Source organism: Agelaius phoeniceus, chromosome 13 (genome assembly GCF_051311805.1).
Source record: "Agelaius phoeniceus isolate bAgePho1 chromosome 13, bAgePho1.hap1, whole genome shotgun sequence".
Taxonomy (NCBI): Eukaryota; Metazoa; Chordata; class Aves; order Passeriformes; family Icteridae; genus Agelaius; species Agelaius phoeniceus.
In genome coordinates this window covers 8,825,308-8,847,559 of record NC_135277.1, presented here as the reverse complement: position 1 = coordinate 8,847,559, position 22,252 = coordinate 8,825,308, and the positions used below count along the sequence as shown (strand labels likewise).

The following is a 22,252-nucleotide window of genomic DNA, read 5'->3' as shown; positions in this document are numbered from 1 at the left end:
GTTTAATTTATCTTGGTCATCAGCTGTGGTAAAATTATGTTCCTGATAAAGTGAAGTCAAATAAGCTCCATTAAGAGGCTGGATGTTTCTCACACACCATCATTTTGAAGATGAATAGCATGAAGTTTTTCTTTTTCACAATAAACAGTGCAACTCCTGGTTAAACCTGGAACATAAAGTTATTTGTACAGAATGTAGACACATGAAAATATTTGTAGAGGAAGGGGGAAGATTTTTATTCTTTTGCTGATTTGTTGGCAATCTCTTCCTGGATTTTTTTTTTTTTTTAATGCAACTAAGGTTGACAAGAAAAACAGCCTTTTGTAGCTGAGGAGGCAGCAGGAAAAGGAGTTGCCAAAAGAGCCATCAAGAGTCTCCAAGTAATTGGATGTGTGGAGAAAATATGTCAAAATTATTGCAACTGCATATAGTACATGTTTTTTAGAAGGAAGTCAGATGCTCCACTATGCCTGGGATGCCCACAGAGATTACTCTGGCCTTATCACTGTTTTTTTGGAAAAGAGTGAAGATGAATGGTGGGAAAGTGAGGACACTTCTTGACTTCTTCTCTTCTCTGCTTGTAGTGGAAATCAGCCAAAACTCCAGCTCATATGCCAAGAAAGCCCAAATGAAGAGATGAGTGGAAAATACCAGATGCTTAAATTTGTCTTGGATTTTCTCAAAACTGCTAAGACTGGTTTTCTCCTTAATTAGCCAAATAAGGGATGGAGTGCATTTCTTTTTCATGTACAGATATTTCTTGGATCCTATGAGTTAACCACCTCTAGGGCACGGCTGTCCCTGTCAGAGGAGGTGGCAAATGTGGCTTACAACGTGAAGAGATGAGTGCTGCAGAGGACATCCCATCCTCCCCACCCACAGCACTGCTGCCCTGCCAGGATTCCCCAAGACTGGGATTCCTGGGACTGCCATTGCCTGGAAGTCAGTTTACATTTCTGTCATGAGAAGGAATTACTCTCAATACATGATTTTTTTCCCAACTAGACAAGATTTATTTTCAGTCCAAGAGTTGTCTTTTGTTCAGTGCTTAGTTTGTTGTGTCACTTGCAATGACTTCAGTAATGTCTGGAAAAAGAGATAACTAGAAAAGCCTACAGCACTTGATTATTCTGCTCAGAATATCTGATACAGCCCCTTCAGACAACAGATGTAAGTGGTATCAATGCATACAATTTCATAGTAATCTTAATATTCCAGTTATTTCCATAATTTTATACAATATACAGATACATTAATATTAATGTCACACTTAGAAAAATGAAATACTTGCAGGATATTTTATGGTTTAAAACAAATTATTTTAAAGGTAATGTTTATATTCATAATATATTTTAATAATAATTTCCTACTAATATTTAAAATCAATGTGTCATCATTTGGAAAAGAAATCCTACTTCAGAATGTAAAATATTCTAAAAATTTTAGGTTCATCACTGATTGAAAATGCTTGTTATGTGTTTTATATACGTATACATATATATGTAAAATATATGTATGTACTTATACATATATATGTATGTGTGTATATACATATATATAAAATAAAATTGTTTCTCAGCAGGTTTTTTTAAACTCTCCAGTCAACCACTACAGAACCTCAGTGAAAGGGAGAAAACAGTAATTTTTTGAGCAGGGGAAGTAAATCTTTTTTTATCCATCATCTGCTGTTACAATTTCTTCATATCTGTGTGCTTAGCGATAAATTTTTCTTTTGCAGCTTCCTTTGTTTCCAAGACTGGATAAAAAATTATAACTGCTTTGAAAAATCTTAGAATGTTGCAGCACACTTTGTTTCACCTCAAAAGCTGATTTTTGAATTGCACATGAAAGTGCTCCATGTTTTCATATTAGTTTTTTAAGATTTAAAGTTTCCACAAATATTTACAACTACCCACTCTTTTCTCACAACTAAGAAGTATAGATATAAAAAATCCACCCCTTCTGTTTTCACACTCTTTGTCACATATTGAATTAAATTAGAAGGGAAAATGGAAAAGAGATTAAATTGCAATTATATTACTTTCTTCAAATGATCATAATTTGATTTAATTTCAAATAAAATATTAATAAAGTGCTAACTTGGTGGGAAATGCCATTAATGGAACAGTTTCCCAGGGAAACAGAAGCAAAGTGATTAACTGTCCTTTCTGCTTCAGTAATGAGATCTTTCTAAAATAAACAGTTTTGCCTGGTTTAGCATTTGTCTTATATATTTATGCCCAGTTCTAGAACCTCAACCTATACATGGCATTGTATAGGTTCTGGACCTTGTTTGAGGGTTTCTGTCTTAATTGTCTTAATTGTCTTAATTGTCACACTTTTTAGAGGTTGTAAATAGCAAGCTGCAAGAGAATCCTTTTTAGATTCTATAATTAGAAATAGGGGAAAAAATCGTGTACATGTCTAATACATGTCTAATTTCAATGATGCAATGACTGAAAGTATTTTTAAACAATAAATGTGAAAGATATCTATGTGCAAGTTCTCATGAAAAGATTCAGAGGCTCAAAATTAGATAATTTTAATGTACTCTTATGGTTGGTTTTCAGTTAGAAAATTGAACTCCAGAAATGTCCCCCTGGCTAAATGAGGCTTTTGCAATGTTGATATTAATCAATCAACTCTTCAATAAGAGCCAAGCCTCAAATCCACAAGCATGAAACAACAGCTAGTAATGGCCACGTGAATTGATTTCAGAAGGTTAAATGTGCACATTTGGGCTTAGAACAAAGTCTTTGTGGCCTTATCCAGAGGGGATATCTGTGTGACTCTCATACTTTGCATACACTGTAATAATGAAAATTAAGGGACTGGGTTTAGATGAGGCCATGAAGGTTTATTCATGGTCAAAATTTAGACCAGAGCTTTTTTTTTCCCTGATGAACAAGGTCCATAGAAGTCTGACACTGAATAATTTTGTTCCCTCTTGGGGCAGAAAAAAAAGGATGTAAAAAACCCCAATGTACTAAATATATGTGTGATGGCAGATTTTTTTTTTTTAATTGGTTAATGGTTGGGCACATTCAAAGGATAAAATTGGTTGTTGGCTTCTATGCTGTGGTTGTGGCTGAGGCTGGCATCAATTGTTTGTTTAAACTTAAGAAGAACAGTCAAAAAAATGGTTTCATGGTAAAAATGGGGATGTAAATCTGTAAGTAATCATGCCTAAAGATGGGCTGGGTAGAAGTAGGTAGGCTTTGGTTTACTGTTTAGCCAAAATTTTCTCCAACATTGGCATAATTAATGGATTTGAACAAGTATAGCTATTCTGAACAGCAGAGAAACCTGACAATGAGCCAGGGTTCAACCAAGGGTGGGATAGAGATGGATTTGGAGAAATCATATGTAGGTTTTTACTGTGGGACTTTCCAAACTAAGGCTGTTATTAGATATAGGCTAAGAAAGGGATTCTGGTTGACATTTAATACCCATTTCAGAAGAGGTTTCCAGGCTAAAATCAGCACTGTGTCCTTCAGACCCCAGAAAATTACAATTCTCATAAGGGCATGTATCTGTCCCTGGACTGAAGTGTTTGTGTTACCCATCTGTCTGTTTCAGACAGATGAGGTAGAACTTGGATTTGAGCTGCTCACACTCACAGGGAGTGGGAGTCCTTGGCTGAGGCTGCTGTTTAGGTGCTGTTGATCTTCCTTGTCAGGGCAACATTTCCAGGGCTAGGTGACCAGCCAAGCTTTCCCTGCTCAACCTTGTATTTAGAATTATGCATATGTTCCTTGGCTGAATTGGAGCTCAAGACCCACAACTGGTGTCAAGCCAGGAAATGGCATGGCCAGTTAGCAAAAAATCCAAAATGAAAAGGAATGGGGAGTGGTATGAATAGGCACCATGAGCAGGGAAAGGCAGCCAAGCATGGGGGAGGTGGAAGGTTTGGCAATCATTGTAATTAACACAAAAAGCCTAATTGCAGAAAACAGAGATGCAGAAGCTTCAAAAGAACTTCCCAAAAAAAGATTGATTTCAAAAAAGCAGAAAGAAAAAATAATCTGATGCTGATTATTTGAATTGTGTGGAGCATATAACCAAAAAATGAGCAGAACAAAATGCCAAACAGGAAAGGGAAAAAAAAATCTAAAAACCAGAAAATTTATTAAATGCAGGTTGTTTGGTTTTTTTTTTAAATCATTTTTAATGATGTTTTGACAAATGTCTCAAGGATTTGCATGTTTGAAAGAGGAACTTCTTGCAGTGCCACATGCATTTGAGGTACTTTGAGCCCTGCAGCTGCGGGCTGTGCGTGCTCGCTGCGATGCCACAGGCTCTGCAGCCATCTCGTGGGGACACTGAGCCTGGCCACCAGCAGAGCCAGCCTGGCACACTGAGCTGGGCAGCAGCACAGCCTGCCTGGCACAGGCTCATCTCCAGGCTTTGCTTCCTTGGCACAATCAATTTTTTTGGGGCACAGTAGGCAGAGTCCTACAGCACACACCGGTGAGTAGTGACTGCACGTACTGTGGGTGATTTCTCACCTGCATTCAAATCCTGGGCACTTTCCCTCTCCCTCATCATCACAGACTTAACTACAGCATGCAGAGCCTGGGGCACTGGCTGCAAAGCAGGAAAGGTCCCTTTCATGCTGAAGTTCCATCTCTTGTGTTCTGGCAGAGCACACAACTTCCCAAAGGAGCTGTGGAAGGGCTGGCTGTGTCTGACAGCAGCACCAATAGGCTGCAAGGCTGAACAATCTATTTCTGTTTCCTCTTCCAGTCGGCTCAGATGCATTCTGTTCTTCTGTTCTCTCTGATTATACCCTTTCTGATCCCATCCTGCCAAGTCAACCAGCCAAATTCAACTTGGGGATGGTATTTCCTTTTTCATAACTGTTTGGCTGTCTTCCTCTCTCTATCTTCTTGGCAGTTTTTTGCTTGGCAAATCAGTGAAAGAAAGACTGCTCATTTCACTTGAAATAGCAATTGTTTTCCTGAGGGTTTTGTTTATTCAGCTTACAGAAAGGCAGAGACCAAGCAAGCTGATTTGTCCTGACAGGATGAAGTGATGGAGGTAGAGACCATTCACTTCATGGATTCTTCTCCAAGGACTATTAATGCCTTTTGACTATGCTCATCCCACTGCCAGCAGACAGCCTGTAGCTCCAGAAGGTGGGCTTAAATATTCCAGGAGAAGCTTCCCTTTCTGCTTCCAGTGGTTCACCAGCAGCTTGGGACACAAAGGTATCAAAGATTGTCCACCCAGCCAGGTAGAAATATGTTCACCACACTGAATACAATTTCTTTGAATCCTCAGGGGAGGTTTCTGCAGATCCTAGCAAGCTGGCCCACGACCACCATTCACAGGTGAGCTGACTATGTTCAACCATCCACTTGACAATGGCAGGATTCCAGTCCTCACATTTGGTTCTTAATGACCTTGTTTCCTTGGCCTGGTGGGCAGAGTGGAAATGATTTCTTGGTGACAAGTGGCTGTGTTCTAAATGTATGGGAGGCCATGGCAAAAGGCTTTGTGAAGAGCTGAGTAACTGTGGAAGCTGAAGCCTTTACTGCCTTTCTAAAGTCTCTGGCCTTGGTCCCCCACTGAAGTTTTTCTCTCAACTGTGCTTCAGTTGAAAAAAAAACCCCCAAAACTAAAACTACTTTTCTTGCAGTTTGATCGGGGAATTGCAGTTTATTGTAGCACTCATTTAAATGCTCAGAGACTATTATCCCCAACAGATGCATGAAAAGGATTAAACAGCCAAACCACCTATGTTTGTGTAAAAATCACCAAAAATTGATTAAGCAGTTGTCTACCAGATCTGATATGTGGGATGAGATATGAGAGCAAAATAGAAGTGTAATTTCCAGAGGTGTAGTAACTATTGATGTAGCTACCTGGGTTCTCAAAAATGTTCATTACTAAAAGAAAATCTTCAGACATTTCAATGTTCCCCCTATAACTTCTGTTCCTAGAAATCTCTCAAGAATTTTCCTAACCTGATAATTTCTCTTTATGTGTCACTCATGTTGTTTGCTGAACCACATATGGTCCATGAACAACCAGTGAAACTCATTGCTAAATGATCTTTCACACATTCTGAGATCTGGACATTTGGACAACATCTGTTTATCCCAGCAGTGTCAGAAGAATCCCTGTCAGCCTGGTTTGGATGTGGTGGGACTCAGAGCATCCTGGGTTCCAGCACTGGCTCTGATGAAACCTGTTCCCCTCAGTCCCCCCTGTTGCTGTCTGGTTGTTGCCCTGCTACATTTCCCACTTCTGTCAAGTTGTATTTTGCAGACACTTCCCCTAATCAGGGGACAAATGTTTTAGGCTTTGCTTCCATGCCTTGATTTTTCTTTCCACCATGGAATTTCTTGCAAGGTGCTACACTGGCCACAGGGAGGATGTGACCTTCAGGAATGGGTGCTTGAGGATCTTCACCTTCTAAAATTGAGATTTATGATCCAGTGACTTGAACCTTTCCCTTTCAGGTATTCTTGGTTTCTAATTGATCTGCAGCAAATCACATTGATGTTAAATGTTCCAGGAAATCAGTGTATGTCATCTCAAATGATAGAATCTTGTTTAGCTACATTCATCTCAGATTCCAGTTGTTTTGTTTCTGTGCATGTCTGTGGATTTATTCTGTTGGGGCTTTTTTCCTCAAAGAAGTACAGGTTCCTAATCTCATTGATTTGGTTTCTTCATTTTAGGTTATGTTACAAATTTCAAATCAGGTTACAAGAAAATCAGATTAGTTTCTTGTGCTTAAACAGAGCACTTAAATGTCTGGACTTGGTACTTAAAAACTTATGTTTTACAGAATTTGTCTGTTGTAGGTGTGCAGGAGGAGCAGAGCACTCAGTATTGAATGCACCACCCTTTGATTTTATTTCAAAGAGCCTTTTCACAATAAGTAAACTGTGGATTATACTAATAGTCTGAGAAAGTAATTTTCAGAAGTATGCTCTGGCAGTTGAAATATCAGTGCTGTTTCAACTGTTTCATTTACCTTCTACAAAAAGCACCATGAATGTGACAAATCACATATTCTGCACTCCAAGCTTGTTTTATGTTCTGACACTTCCAATATATTGATTTTATTATTCATCATTATGAGAAGAAGAGATTAGTTTTATGAAGATTAGACAATGGAGTCACATTTCTGGGAAACATTACTCATTAGAATCAAATGCCTCCCTTCACTATCAAAAACATCTAATTATTTAGGAGAACTTCACCTTTCAGCAGATGTTATTTCTCTAAATGGGAGCCTAAATATCCCTTCTTTTTGATTGTTTTGTTGATAAATGTTAATAACAATAATATTTATTTTTCTAGTCACCTGTGGATATTAAGCACTTAATGTGGCACTGAATATTTATGCTATATGGAAGAAGCAGTGCTTAAAAAGTTCACTAAAAAATTAAGTAAAAAAGTTAAAGTAAAAACCATTCTATTCTTAATGCTTCTTATATTAAAAAGTAAAGAAACAAAAACCAAGTCTAAGTGAAAAAGTGGTGCAGTTTGTATATCTGATAGAGGAAGAAGGATGATAGCATTTGCATAATATATAGGAAGATTTTTTTCCTAATTAGTTGCTCACGCCCTATTAACAAATGGAAAGAATAGTCTTTGATTTTTAAACTCTGATATGGACTTTGAGTGGAGATTTAACTTTTACATCATTTTCCTGTGACTTCAGTGCTCTCAGGTTCATCTGTGGCCATCCAGTGCTCTGCAATTGAACCAGATACATGTGACTGTATCTGGAGAATTTATTTGAGGGGTATTTTTTTAGCTGAAAACACCTTCTTTCTGATGTTTTGCTTCTTTCCCACGAGTTAATGTAAATTTTCTTGGCGGTAAAGCACCATTCCCAATGCAGCCGTGTAGAGGGAGCAGCTTGGCCACACGGTGGAGCGTTCGGATCTCTCTGCAGGGAAAATTCCAAACGCTGCCTGCCCGCCCGGATCCTCCAGCACAGAGGGAGGTTGCGGGTCCTGTGAGTTCTCCTGGGAGCTCCGATCTTTATGGTGATTTATGGTCACACGTGCAATAAGGGTGGGAATGCCCCCGCCCAGGTCTGGAAGCAGCACCTAATGGTGAAATGAATTACCAGGGTGTTTAATTCAGGCAGCAAATCCAGTTTGCCTTCAGGACTGCAGCATCTTCTCCTCCTGTCACACGCAGGGGTTCATTTGATGTCCTCCTGCAGGTGAAGGGGCTCTCATCCAACTGATCACCCCTGGATGCATCAAATTGTTCCCACAACCACATTTATGGTACAGGCAGGGCAGGGTGCTGTCCTCACCACGCTCCCCTACAAAGCTCTCGATGTGCTTTGCCTTCCTGCAGGCTCATCCTGGGCCGTGCTTGACTTGGACCACACAGAGGGGACAGGCTAAGGACCAGCAGCAGATGCAGGAACTTTGCTTAATAAATTGTTAATGCACCCTCATTAACATAGAAGCCCTCCCAGAGTGGATATTAAAGAGCTTTTGGCATTTGTGCAGAGTTAAGGGAACATCTGTGTTTGTGGTGGCAGAAGATTCATTGTGTGAGAATAGAAACGGAGCCTCGAAGGAAAATCCTTTTATTCATAAAAAGTAAGACTTTTTATAAGGCCTTTCACTCATGTTCTTTTTGGGGTATTTTTCCCAGTTGTCACCACTTTCATAACTTTTCTTTCCTATTGATAGACATGTTATCTATTTAAAAACAAGTGCACATCCTGAAAGGACTAATTAAACCATAAACCAATATTTTCAGTAGTTTTTTCTTGTTCGCCTTTATGTGCTTTGAAATAGAATACAAATCTAAAGGTCTGCACAGGCTGAATTAAATAGCTTCCTATTTTGGAGCTAGTTTAGTTTAGTCCTTTGAGCATTTAAACCAGTTACCCAATTAAACAAACCAGGATTAGTTACAGCTAAGATGATTTACAAGTTGCAAAGAGATTGCACTCATTTCATTAAACCTAAACAAATTTATTCAATTCTTGTGATATGTTTTCTGCATTTAGGTGTCAACTTAGAAATATTTTTAAATAGTGAAGAACTGCACATCTTTAAACCTTGAGAAGAATATATGGTGTTGTTTAGAAGTGTGAAAATTAAACACTGTAATGAGAACTTAATGATTATACCATGAGCAGGAAATACAAGAAAGTGGAGAGAAAAAAAAGAAATCAGACTTAGTTTGTTGTGTAATAATAATAAAAAGCTAAATATTAATGATAGGTTGTGAGTCATAATTTTCTTATTAAGATTTAAACTGTTTTGCTTGAGCTGAGCCTTAGAGGCTGCTCATATGCATCTTCATAACACATCTCAAATCTTAGATGGGTTAATTTAGCAAAGCCCATGCTGGCTATTAAAGAGCTTTCTCAAAACATTCCACCTACAGAGGAAATAAAATGTACCATGAGACCAGTGAACACAATAGATGAACTTCCAAAAACCAGCATGTGTTTAATGTGTGCTGGCAGGAAGGAGATCATTACCACAGTAACTAAGAAAGTCTCTTCACTGCTTTATGATTCGAGGCTTTTCTTGTAACTTTTGGCCTCAAACACTTGATGTCCATAAGCTCAGTGATTATTAATTCAGCAGCAGATAAAGGTATTTGCATGGTGAGATTCTGGGAAGAAAGGACTGTTTGAAATATATATATTGAGATTTTGTTAGTGTTTACCTAATGTTTGTAAACTGCATTTTGTATTGTTTTTTAATGCTTTTGCACTGAGGGTAGCACCCATAAAAGCCCCCCAAATGCAAGCAACAAAAACATCCAAGATCCTCACTTTAAAAAGTGGGTTAGGAAGGATCCTCCCTTGAAGATGTGAGCGTTCCATGTGGTCCCCTGGGACCTGGGCTATGAGCAGTTAATGCAAAGGCTGTGGGGCTGACTTACCATCCACTGAAGGCAGGGGGAAAAATGTGATTTTATTCATCATTGCAGTGTTCCCACTGTTCAGCTGAATCCCATCAATCCAGAACTCTCAGAAGTTCCATAGCTGTAACTTTTCCTTTTGAGACTGAAAAGCCATTATGAGAAAACTTGTTATATTGAAAAACCAAGGGTGCTAATGGATTATTAAGTGTCTGGGTTAACCTTACTAGAGATGTTTTCATTGGGATAACTCAATTTAATATAATATAATAGAATTTTCTAGTGTATGTGAAAGTCCAAATGGTGATGTGTAAAAGCAAAGATGAAAAGTCCCTTTGAGAAATCTGTTTGAAAGCTGATTATTTGAAATTGCTGTAACCTTCTAACTGCTTGTCCTAGTGATGAGATAATGATATAATTTAGAAGTGGGAGGCTTAGTGATATATGTTTCATTTAGATTCCTCCTAATAGGTGACATTTGTTGAAAGCTGACTCTTGAACTGTGCTGCAAGCCTTTGCTATCTATCTGCCTTGGAGCTGTTGGAGAATGTAATTGCATTTTGCTTCATTTCCTGTATAATTTATGTGAAAATCCCTCAGTGGTAGGAAAGTACAAAGCCCAGATAATGAGTAGGTGATGATGTATAAGATTTAGGATGGTTGTTTAGGCTGCAGCTTGAACTGCCCATGACTCAGGCACTTTCAAGGTCATCTGATATTCAGTAAGCTCAGGCAGCACAGTGCTTCTGAGACTGCATAAAATTAATAACATTTTGCCTACTTTTAATAAACATCAGTCTGAACATCATTTTTTTAAGCTTCTGAGGTGTGTCTTTGGGGTAGGGTAAGAAGAAATGAGCAATTTTATTGCATTGAGTTATTGCAGTATTTAGAGCACACTTTTTTTGTGAAGAATATTTAAAGTAATTTTCTGCAAGGGTGTAATATTTTGAGGTCTCCAAGTCTTTTCTTTATGTTTTTTTACCCTTTCAGAGTTTTTCCCTCATAGTTTCTTGATCTATTTCTAGATCTTTTTTTTTAACTGATGTGTTAGGTGCTGAATTCAGGTGATCCTGTACCCACCGCCTGGTACCCCCAGCTTACCCAAGCACAGTGTTGATGCAATATCCTGGAGTGCAAGAGGAACAAGCTCATCTCTTTGCAGACAGTAATTTGAGGAGCTGCATTTGTGTTTTTTTCTTGGACAAATGATGATTACTGTTTGCTAATGAGTTAAGTATTGTGTACCTAAACAACCTCCTAGGTTTTAATAGAATTACTAACATTCTTTATGCAGGGAATTAAGCTCATTTGAATTTCCTTGCCCATTTTTTATGAACATCTCCTTTGTAAAGATGTTAGCCAATAAATGTAGGTGAACTAACCTTACTATTCCAATGCCAAACCCTTTAAAATTAGGGTGGGATTCTAGCCTGGGAAATTGAATGGATGTTACAAAACCCAAGGAAACCAAAAATAGATTTTTATGGCTGTCTGCTCCAGATACATCCCACCTCTTCCAGCCTTTTGACTAACAAGGTTGTCCCAAATATCACCACTCTGGAAAGTCCTGGCTATTCACTTACTTTCTGCCATTGCCAGTTCCTGGAATTTTTCCTCTCTTCTTCTAAAATGAGAAACTTCTTCTTTTTTTTTTTTTATTTTTTAAATTGATTTATTAAATAGTCTAAAATTATCTTCATTTTCACTGACTCCTAGGTCTGGCTTGTAACGACTCACGCAAGTCTGGAAAATAATTTGGTTACAGGGCTTTCAAAAAGGTCTCTGGTGAAATGCACACGTCCATGGGATGCACATCAGGCTGCTGGCAAAGAAAATACTGATTTCATCATTAGGCTAAGAAAACACTGATTTTCTTATAGCAGAAGAAGCTGCAGATTATGTATTATTCTTGAACAATCAGTTTTCTGATGGTGTCCAATTGCTTTTTTGCCACCTGAAAGTACAGTCACAAGTCCCAGGGGCAGTGAGCCAGGCATGAAGCCAAGGCATCAGCTGAACTGGCTGTAGAAGCTTTAATGCCTGTTCTGCCCCTCCATGGGTGTTTGGCTTGGCATGGGGCTGTTTCTGTTTGTCTTCAGCCCCTTTTCTTCCCCTGGTTTTCTTCCTTACCCTCTGTCTTAGCACTGTTCTCTAAAACACTCCTGAAAATTTCCTGATTTCAATGTATTTTCTTTTGAGTTGTACTGTCACAGAAATGTATATTTTAATAGTCATAAAACTCATCCAAGAATAAAAATAGTCATCTCATGATGCTGTAAGATCAGTTAACTGCACAGGAGGAGCTTTTTAAAAGGAATTTTTTTTAATGTGGGATGTGAATTCACAAAGAAAATTGAACTACAATGGGAGCATTCCCCTTGATCCAAGTGTGATAAATGTCAGCAAGAGTTATGAACATGCTGAAATTGAAGAGCAGAACCTACTGTATGAAATTAGGCTGTCCAAACAATCTTAGGAGGAGAGAATGATTTACCAGAGCTCAGTAAATCAATTTTATTCTCAGTAAGTGAAAGCGATGGCTTTGGCACTGTTACCCTGGAAATCCCATAACTGCTCTTATGTCCAGCTGCATATCTGGGGACTAAACAGGTGAACTGAGATTTCAATTTGAGAATTAAATGTTTGTCTTTGAAGTCTAAGTGAAGTCTGACTTTTGGTCTTAGTTCTTTCAGCTCTACAAGCCAAGGTCCTTTAGCTATGAGGAGCTTCAATGTTTTCACACAAACCTGGATGCCCTACAGCATCATTACCTATCACTGGGGTCTGTGAATGTTTTCAGCACTACTGATAATTACTTCACTTAAAAATACACAAGCTGTCTTGGTCAGTGTTTCCAAATGCTTTCCCCCTCCCCTTGGTTTTCTGTACTTGAGGATGTGGAGGGATAATATTCTCTTTTTCTTACAAAGATGATTGGAAAACTTTTCCCTTTCTTAATTTTTCACCTTGAAATTGAGGTCAGCAATGCTCTGAATCTCCCAAGCAGAGAGACTTTGAAAAGGTCCTGAGTTGAACTGCAGTGCTGGAATGATGGGTAAAATTTAAACTCTACCTCTATGGGAATAGAGCATATGGGAAAGAATAAAGCCCACTGTTTCCTTGAATTGTCAGTAAGCAGAGTTCACCAGCCCAGCTCTTTCCTGGGTAAGCATTTGAAAATGCAAAATGATCCTATGGATCAAATGTGAGTCTTCCTATTACACACAGAGAGCTGAAAGTTTTGCAGTAAAAGGCTAATGTCCTGTTTTACATCCTGTTAGTAGCAATTGAAATCAAATCTGTAACCTCTGTAGTATTCACTCAGACTAAAACAAACCCAAGCAGGTTTCTGGATTCAATAGAGCAGATTGAAATGGGCAGCTGGGTGTTCTGGTTGCTGAACTGCTGGCTGAGTTGAAAAGCAAAACCAAAACCCTCTTTGTGTCTGAGTTAACACTTGAATTCTTGAGAGGCTGTTGCAGGGACCATGGACAACAGAGGACATTGCCAACTTCAAGGCTAAGCCCTTGGAGCCTGTTTTCCATTTTCCCTGCATCCTTCTCTCAGATGGGCTTGGAATTCATAAGTCTCTTGCTGCTCATTGTGCTTTTAGTGTTTGGTAGTAACTTCTCATGATGTATGTGCCTCAAGCACTGGCACTATTAGAGCTGTATAAATGTCAGCATTAAATTGTCCCTTTGTTTTTTTTAGACTCTCAGCTTTCTTCTAACAAAGGGGAACAAAATTTGTCTGCCTTGTTGACACATTAACATACACCAGCCAATTAAATCCATGTAAATCAGCAATGTTAGTGTTTTAATGGGTTTGGTAGTGCTGTAACACCATGACATGGAAGGATACTGCTTTATTTGTGAAATATCTCTAGGAACTATAGATGATGTTAGATTTTGATCTCTCCACTGTGGTTCCTTCAGATGAAAAGTAGAACATCTAAAATCTCAGGGGAAAACTATGAGGCAGGAATGGTAGTACAGAATGAGAGAGATCTGTGTTTCTCTCCTGCAGAGTCTGGAGGTCTAGCTGATGTCTTCAGGGGAATTGAGGCTGTTACTGTGTCAAAACCTGCCTTTTGGGGCATTTGGCTGAGTGTTTATCTGCAACATGAGATTAACATTTATGCACATAGCTGGAATAAGCAGGGAGCTGATGGACTGTGGTGGAGTGGCCTGAGCAGAGGGGCACTCATCCTCATGAGCTCAGGCAGCAGGACCTGCCCCCAGTGCCACTGGCTGAGATGCAAAGGAAAACAACTACAGCCAAGGAAGGACATTTGAACTAACATATTCCTGCTTTTAATTATATAATTGAAAATATATCTTGTGGCGTGTCAGAAAAAGTGGTGATGTGGGTGTGTTTGCAGTTCTGTGAGCATCAAAGCTCTAAAGGGCGTTCCTGGAATCCAGAATAGTTCTTTTGTTTTTCCAGCTAGGAAGAGGTGATAAGACTTCTAATGGAGATGTGCTTCTGGGCTGATATCTATTCCTTTTGGCTGTTTGCTTTCACTTGATGAATGGTCTGACAGAGAGAGGGTAGTGCTATGTTTTTTTTGTCATATAAACGGGAAGCCAAATAGGAAAGCCATTCAGAGGTTTGTGGATTTAGGAATGGTACAGAAAGACTGAGATGTCAAACCTCTAACAGCCTTTGTTCTGCAGACTTCAAATGGAAAAAAAAATCACAGTACAGAAAAAAGTAGATTTCTCTGTGATGCATCCATGGTAAGCTGCAAACTGGAGTCCAGAGGCTTTAGTCTCTGTTTGGGCTAAAAGAAGTGGGTGCAAGAGATGCTCAGAGTGAAGCTGGGACTAGAGAGTTCAGTTGACAGAAAAAACCCCACACAGTAAGTGGGTTTCAGCAGGCTTCAATAGTCATGCATATGACACATTCTGTGGTGCAGAATACAGCTGAACTCTGAATTGAGGCATTTTTTTACCATTCTGATTTGTGCTAATGGAACTCCCAGATTTCTAGGGAAGCTTCACCCAGCAAGAAAACTCTAGGCTTTATTGTGAGATACATTTTGGAAATGCAGACTCATATTTATCTGGTCCTTACTTGTCATCTCAGAAATTCAGTGAATTACACCAAATGAATTTACTCTTTCAATACTGTAACAAAAGATAAGGCTTGTGACCACTTAGCCCTTCAGTTATTTAACTGAATAAGTCTAGGACAATAGACAGTAAAAAAGTGAAACTTTTCAGCAAGTGGCAGTATTTTAGATTAATTGAGGATGGAGAGAAAAAGCAGCCTGTGCTATTCTCTACAGGAAATTTAGAAGCAAGAACTAAATGTTCTTTTTGTCGGACGCTGCAAGCGAAAGTTAACTACAACAGACCATTGATTTATGCAATCAAAATTGTTGCTGCACTGTGTGCAGAGCTATTATGGAGAGAAAATACCAAGTTAGGAACAAGTAAAAACTCTCTTCAAACTCTTCCTTTCACACCCTCTTTCTGAGCATCAAATTATGGCTGCAGGAACTATTAATATATTGTATTTTTGGTCTGTTTTGCTGTGTTTTAATAGTGGCACCAGAATATCTGTAACTTCTATGATGGAGAAAAGCACTAAAAATTCACTTTCCTGGCCCCAGCAGAACCTGGAGCAGTTTATTCTATCCTGGCAACCAAGGCCAGCATCACAAAGATGCTGACAGAAGTTGTGTCGATGCTGACCATAGAAAGGGTGTGAGGGGACTCTCCACCACTGAAACTGGAAGCCCTGTGGGACAATGACATGGCATGGTTCTCTGTTGCTAAAGGCCCAAACACAAACCATCTTGCTTTTCCTGAGCAAGAGCCTTGTGTCAAGCACAGGAAGCAGAAACATCGACAGCACCTACGGTGTTGGAAACACCACCCGGAGCCAGCACGGTGCTCTGGGGGCACTCAGAGGCAACAAGTCCCTCATCCACAACAAGGCACACTTGGCTGTGAATGAATTCAGCTGGGCTTTCTTTGAACTCTGCTTCCCACCTTGATCTGGCCTTGGAGGGGCAGTGGTGGGGCTGCAGTGTGCTGTGGCTTTAAGGCAGTGCCAGGCAGCAGCAGCTTCTCCAGGCTGGAGCACCGGGCACTGATCCTCTGCTCCCAGGGCTCACAGCACTCGCTGCTCTCTGCTTAATAACATTTGGCTGCTGCTGAGACGCCTGCCCAGCGAGCTGCAGGCTGCCTCCAGCCCTGCAGAGTCCCAGCTGCCTCCATGGCAGCAGCTCCAGGCTCCCCTGCACCCAGAGCTGCCAAGTCCTGCAAGAAGCAGCGCACGGTGAAGCGGCAAACTGGCATCTACACCTACCAGGAGCCTCCCCACAGGTAAGGGACCCATCCTCTCCTCAAGGGACAGTCTGCTTTGTCCAGCACAGCAGTGGGAGCTTGTCTTTTCACTTCCGTGCAGACAGAGTGTGTGTCAGGCTGGGGAAGGGAGTCTGGTTTGAGTAACAGTGTGGTAGCATGGAAATGAGCATGAGAAAAATCCTTCTCTGTATTTTAAGATGTATTTCAAACCTCTTTGTTTTTCTTTATTTTGTCAAAGACACATTTCATACTGAAACATAAACACAGTAAGTAAAGCAAAGTAACTCCAAAGAGTTCAGGGTATAGCATGGTAAGAAGTCTCTTATTCTTTTCCTGTGTAACTATAAATTTCCCTTGAATGTCCCCTGTGACTGAAGGGACAGGACTGCAGACTAACAGATTAGTGGTCTGATGAATTATGTCCCCCAAATATTATTCCATGGCATGTTTTAAGTTATGATTTATTTCTAAGTGATTAAAAGGCTGCCTTTTCAGCAAAATTGCAGAAAACTTTCCCAGCAAGTACATAGCCATACAATTGGGAAAGTTCCTGGCTGGTGGTTTCTGCAGTACTTCAGATCCCTTTGTGTCACTCAGGGAGAAACAGTCACTACAGACTTTTAGACCTAAGCCCCTGTGAGAATGAATATTGCTGCTGTTTCATAGACCAACAGGGAATTGCAAGAGCTGTACCTTAGCAAATGTGGTGACAGCATCAGAAAAGATGATTTAATAATCATCCACAGAAATCTGCATCAAAGCACAGGAATCTTTTCACAGGGACAAGTAATTCTTGGTATGTGGGGTCCACACCCCTGTGCCCCTCAGCAGGGAACAGGATTAAATGTTGACCATGACTGAATCACCTGCTCCCCTCATTCTAACAATAATCATTATTTATCATTATTGAAATAAAAATAATGGGTATGATTAATAAATTAATGTTATCTGCTCTTTCTGGAAATGTTTAGACAGCACTGTGTTCCAGAAAAATATACAGAGAGTCTTGCTAGCATGATGTACAAGCTGAATGGCTGGAAATGCTTGAATAAGAAAGGCTGGGATTCATGGTCAGGAGTGGGGGAAATTTATGACTGACTAGCAAGTAGTGGGGAGAGAAAGAGGTATGTCCTGGAGATGGAGAAACCACCCAAATTATTAATCAACTTTCAAACAACAAGGTCGTATGAGTTCCCTCGTTCCTACAATGCTCTATGAGGTTGGATCCTGCTCGAATCAGCTCTTTGCTGGGAATCCCACAGCAATAACTTGTCTCCTTTTTGCTTTTGTGGGGTGTGTGCTGGGCTGCCAGCAACTCAGAAGACGATGCTGGTGAAGAGAAGGCTGAGAGCCATGACCCAGAGCAGATCTTTCAGAACATCCAGTACCAGAAGGAGATTATGTCCAACATCCGCTGCCGGCCGTGGCCCATGAGGCAGAAGCTGAGGGCGCTCAGGTAAAGGTGCCTGTGCAGAGCTTTTCAGGCTCACTGACTGTCACAGTGCTTCCAGCCTCGGGAGGGAGCACAGGAATGATTTAGAGCTGCTAGGAAAGTATGAGGATGCTCTGGGAAGATCTGAGGGCTGGCTGAACACAGCAGCCTCTGGGTGGACAGTCTGTAAGTGAAGTTGTCTCTGGTGCATGCCTGTGGCTCCCTTTAGAAAGTCACAGCACAAAAAATAGCAAGAAATCATGCTTTGGCTATTAACTACTAAAAGAGACTCAGCTATTCAATGGTCTCAAGGAAGGCTGTTGGTAATGCTCCATAATATGTTTTTAAGGTAAATTGTTTCACTGTGTCCCAAAAAGGAGAACCAGCCTGCCTTTTTAAGGTAATTACATGGTATTAGAACAGAAGCTGGTCATAGCTTCAGACAGCATGTTGTAAATGCAGCAAATACTGGACACTTGTAAGTTTAAAAAACATGGTCAGTGTAGTAAAAACATGTTTCACAGTTTAGGATTTCAATTAATATAATTCCAGATTTCCAGTGAAAGAGCATGTGACTAACTCTTTGGGGCACCTGTCCAAACTGTGACAGGTCTTTCACCTCATGATCAGTGTGATGCTTGCGGGTTTTTTTGCCCTTTTCATCTGGCATTTTCTCTCCAAACCCTGTATGGTGCTCAGATGGCAATGCAGCCATGAGGAATCCCTACCCTACCAAGAGCCCTTGTGTTATCTGGGAAGCAAAGAGAGGTTTTTCTCTCTTGGGCAGAGTCTGTAACTTCCTGTTTTCCTGTTCCTTTTAATCAGATCTTGGTGGTCCCAATCCACCTTCTGCTGGGGTCAAAGACTGTGTATGACCAGATAAACATGTACCTCTCACAGGACCATACCTGCAGAAGAGGTGCCAGTATCCACAGGAAATTGCCAAACTGTAAAGGGGATCTTGCTGTTTTACTCATTTGGGTTCTACCATTTTAAAAGCAAGACTTTGAAACAAAAGGACAGAGAAATAAAGCAGAGGAACAGAAAGCTCTCCCTGCAGTCAAACTCTTGAGTGCCGAGTTCTCTCAGACAAAAGTCTAAGTGGTTTTAAACAATCAGTAAAAAGCTCAATAGTCAGAGAAAAAAAAGCATTGCCTGGGTTGGGGGCTGATGGTGGGACAGCCCATGGCTGTATTTCAGAGCATTGGAGCCCTCTGGTAGATGCTGCTTGTGCAGAAGGAGAGATGTGAGCAATGGATCATGGAGAGACTGACCTCCCCCTGTCGCGCAGGCAGGCCAAGGAGATCGTGCTCAAGTACGAGGGGAGGCTCACCAGAACGAGAGGGTACCAGGCTGCAGGGGCAGAGGTAAGGCTGCTTGGTCTCAAACCTCTGAAATTTCTGCTTCCCACCAATAGCCATTTGCAGTTCTGATTCAGAGAAGTGTGTGTTTGCTCTGCACTCCTGATACTTCGGCTCAGGACTGTAGAGGGAGAAAAAAGCAGTTAAAAGCTTCTTTATTTTTTTTCTTCTTCTCTTTTCCATTGTAATTTTAGTAATTACATTTTTGCAGACTAATTTCATGTGTTGAGGGATGAATATCCTTCTGTTAATGCAGTATAAGCTTTCTTTTCAGACAGCCTACAAATATTGATGCCTGTTAGAGGGGGTGATGTGAAAGGGATAACAACAAACATCATGCAGTATCCTCTGAAGAGCAATTTCAACAAACTGGGGCCACAGTTCAATAGCTTAGTATGAAAAATGTGTCTAGCTTTTAGTTTGGAAAACAATCCTACAATAGCTTATGTTAAATACGTTATTAAAGAAGGGGTTTTGCTTGCATTATACTCAGACAATTTGAATCAAATCTTAGCAAATCTATTTACACCACTGAAAATAGACACTGGCCTGAGTTTCTGCAAATTTATAATATGCAGGAAATTGTATTTAATAAGCAACCAAGAGAAGAATTCTTTAGTCATCTAAGCAGCCAAGAATACTTTTGTCATCATAGCAAGTAGACTTTTAATTACTAATTTATCTTAATTCCAAAAGGCAGGGTTAGGCCAATAGAACGCCGTGCATTTTATTCATGTGAACAAGTGAAGAGCTGCACAGGTATCTGGTGCTCTGAGATGCTGGCCCCCAGAGGCCCTTTCCAATGTTGAAAGAGCAAGTTTTCCTTGTTCTGCCTTTGCATGTGTGGCAAATGCAGTGAAGTAAAAATGCAGGTAAACTAAACACTATTTTTTGCCTTTGATATGAGTGGAACTTGGACTTCAGCTAGAAAGAAAGTGCTAAATCAGAATATCAGTAAATCAGAGACTGGGCTCGGTGCTTGCTCATATAATTCTTCCTATACAAACACAAAAGCCTTTATCTTAGAGTTCACAGTGAATAAAAGTTTGTGTCCAATCTAATTGCCTCTGTTGTATTTGCTTGAAGACATTCAGCACAGGGATGTAATTCAGCAGTTAATTAGTAGCACTCATTATGTGTAGGGATCTGTATTCTTTTATCCTGGCACAAATTAGGGGAATAGTCTTTACATTGGGGCTAAATTCAGCAACAGCAACAGAATAAGCTGCCTTTTTTTGGTGTGGGATTTTTTTTGTTGTTGTTGTTTTTTTTTTTAACTGGAAGAGATTTTTTTCCCCCACATATTTTCTTACAGAATAACATGGTGACCAAGGAGACAAAAACTGTAGCACAGCAAAACAAGCACTACATCATCAAAATTAGGAACTCAGTGGTTGAACATGTGCTAAGTACAAAATGCAGCTACTGGGTGTATTTACATAAGATTTTTAAATTTGCAGAATATATGGTGTTCATGATTGGACAGTCCACTCACAACATTATTTATCAAAATTGAAGTTAAAATACATTTTTACTATCTTGACACTGAAAGCCATTTTCTTTTTTCAATTCAATTATTTTACATTTTCTTTGTAGCTGTGTTTTGGGATTTTTTTCCCCCCTGTTAAAGCCAGATGCCCATACTCTGCGTTCCAAGAGTGTAAATTATCCATTCAACTACATAGTAGGGAGGAAAAGAGATGATAGCTATCAAATGATATTTTAGTAAATTTTGCTTCACTGTGGACATCTTTTTATTATTATTTGTAATAAATTTGTAGTGCAGTTGGCACAAAGTGCTTGAGTCCTTTCTCAGCTCTGTGAACCCTGTACTGAAAGTTGCAATCCCAGCAATTCCCTTGCAGTTCCCAGCATCTAAATGTCTTCAATTAAAATACTTCCCATTCGTGCAATTAAATGTCCATATCATCATAAATATTAATTAATTTTGGCCAAAGAGACTGATTACATTTTCAGTACTTAAAATTTTATTTACTCCTCTTTAATTTTAGGAGATCAAATTATATGATAGAATATTGACACTGCTATTAAAAATGCCTAAAATATAGGGGAGATTTTAATATCTAGCTGTACTAAAATACTTTATAATGCCTGGAATGCAATTTTTTTTTTCCTGTTGACGCTGTGAAGTTATAGCTCTAACTCAATAACTCAAATACTGCTCTCACTTTTGTACAGATGGATTTTACTTTTTCTCCCCCATGTGTACAGTGCAGGAAGACCATCTGACCATGCAAAAATAGAGGATGAATAAAGACTCTACAAAATATAACCACAGGATTTCTGTGTGGCTGCACAACATAGAGCTGAGAATGAAGTAGTTAAATTTGCTGCTGTTAAATAAAAAAGCATATTTTTCCTCTAAGAGAATTTCCTTTGAGGCATTATGCTCCTAATTAGACCTTAGTCATCAATGTTTGTAGCAATTCTTGTGATAAAAGATAAGACACGAGCAAAATATTCAGCACTTCATTTTTAGGTTCTTTTTTTCATGTGAAGAAGTGTCATATTTCTCTGCTTTTTTCTCAGCTTTGGAAGAAGTTTATTCGACTTGCATACAATTTTGTGGTAATCTTTATTCCTTGGGAAATGAGAATAAAGAAAATTGAGAGTAAGTATAAAGATTTAATGGTATTTGTAAAACACTTACTAAAATGCTGAGTCTTTTGATGTATTTTTTTAATATACTAAATTAAATATTTGGGAGGGAGTTAAATTCATATTTTCAGCAGTGAATTCTTTATTTAAAATTTTTCTTCTTCATCTTTTCCTGGTACCTCAGAAACTGCACAGTTCTCATTGATGGTCTTAGTTGGGGGGTAACTTTTGAAAAAGTCAATTTTGTCCCTTTGGGATTCTAAAACTGAAAAAAATTCTCTAGTTTGCTGAATGCCCTCCATAAGAGAGGTTTTTCTTTTTGCCCTGTTATTCAAGTACTTCATGGATAAATGATACAAGCTTTTATAGACTGTGCAGGTCACATAATGGTTTTTTGTGGTTTAAGGTCATTTTGGATCTGGAGTTGCCTCTTACTTCATCTTCCTGAGATGGCTGTTTGGAATCAATATTGTCCTTACCATAATGACAGGAGCCTTTGTAGTCCTACCAGAGGTAAGAACACTCTGTTCATATTTACAGAGAAGCACTTACGGTTGAACTTCCCTTTCTCAATGGAACAAACACCACACTTCAAGTCATGCATCAGTTTGAAATGTACACTGTAAAATGAATTATTTAAAATAAATTCC

The 22,252-nt window shown here is 39.4% G+C and overlaps 1 protein-coding gene across 2 annotated transcripts in view; it reads left to right on the top strand.

Moving 5' to 3' along the window:
* Positions 1-22,252, top strand: part of TMC3 (transmembrane channel like 3) — a 129,449-nt gene that overhangs the window by 92,672 nt on the left and 14,525 nt on the right. The window contains exons 19-24 of one of the 2 annotated variants that reach the window (XM_077185307.1): positions 301-1,170; positions 15,424-16,208; positions 17,503-17,646; positions 18,914-18,989; positions 21,534-21,615; positions 22,009-22,115. In XM_077185307.1, the coding sequence (XP_077041422.1) occupies positions 16,099-16,208; positions 17,503-17,646; positions 18,914-18,989; positions 21,534-21,615; positions 22,009-22,115 (519 nt within the window). In that variant the 5' untranslated portion in view covers positions 301-1,170; positions 15,424-16,098. The other variant, XM_077185308.1, reaches the window with a different exon arrangement.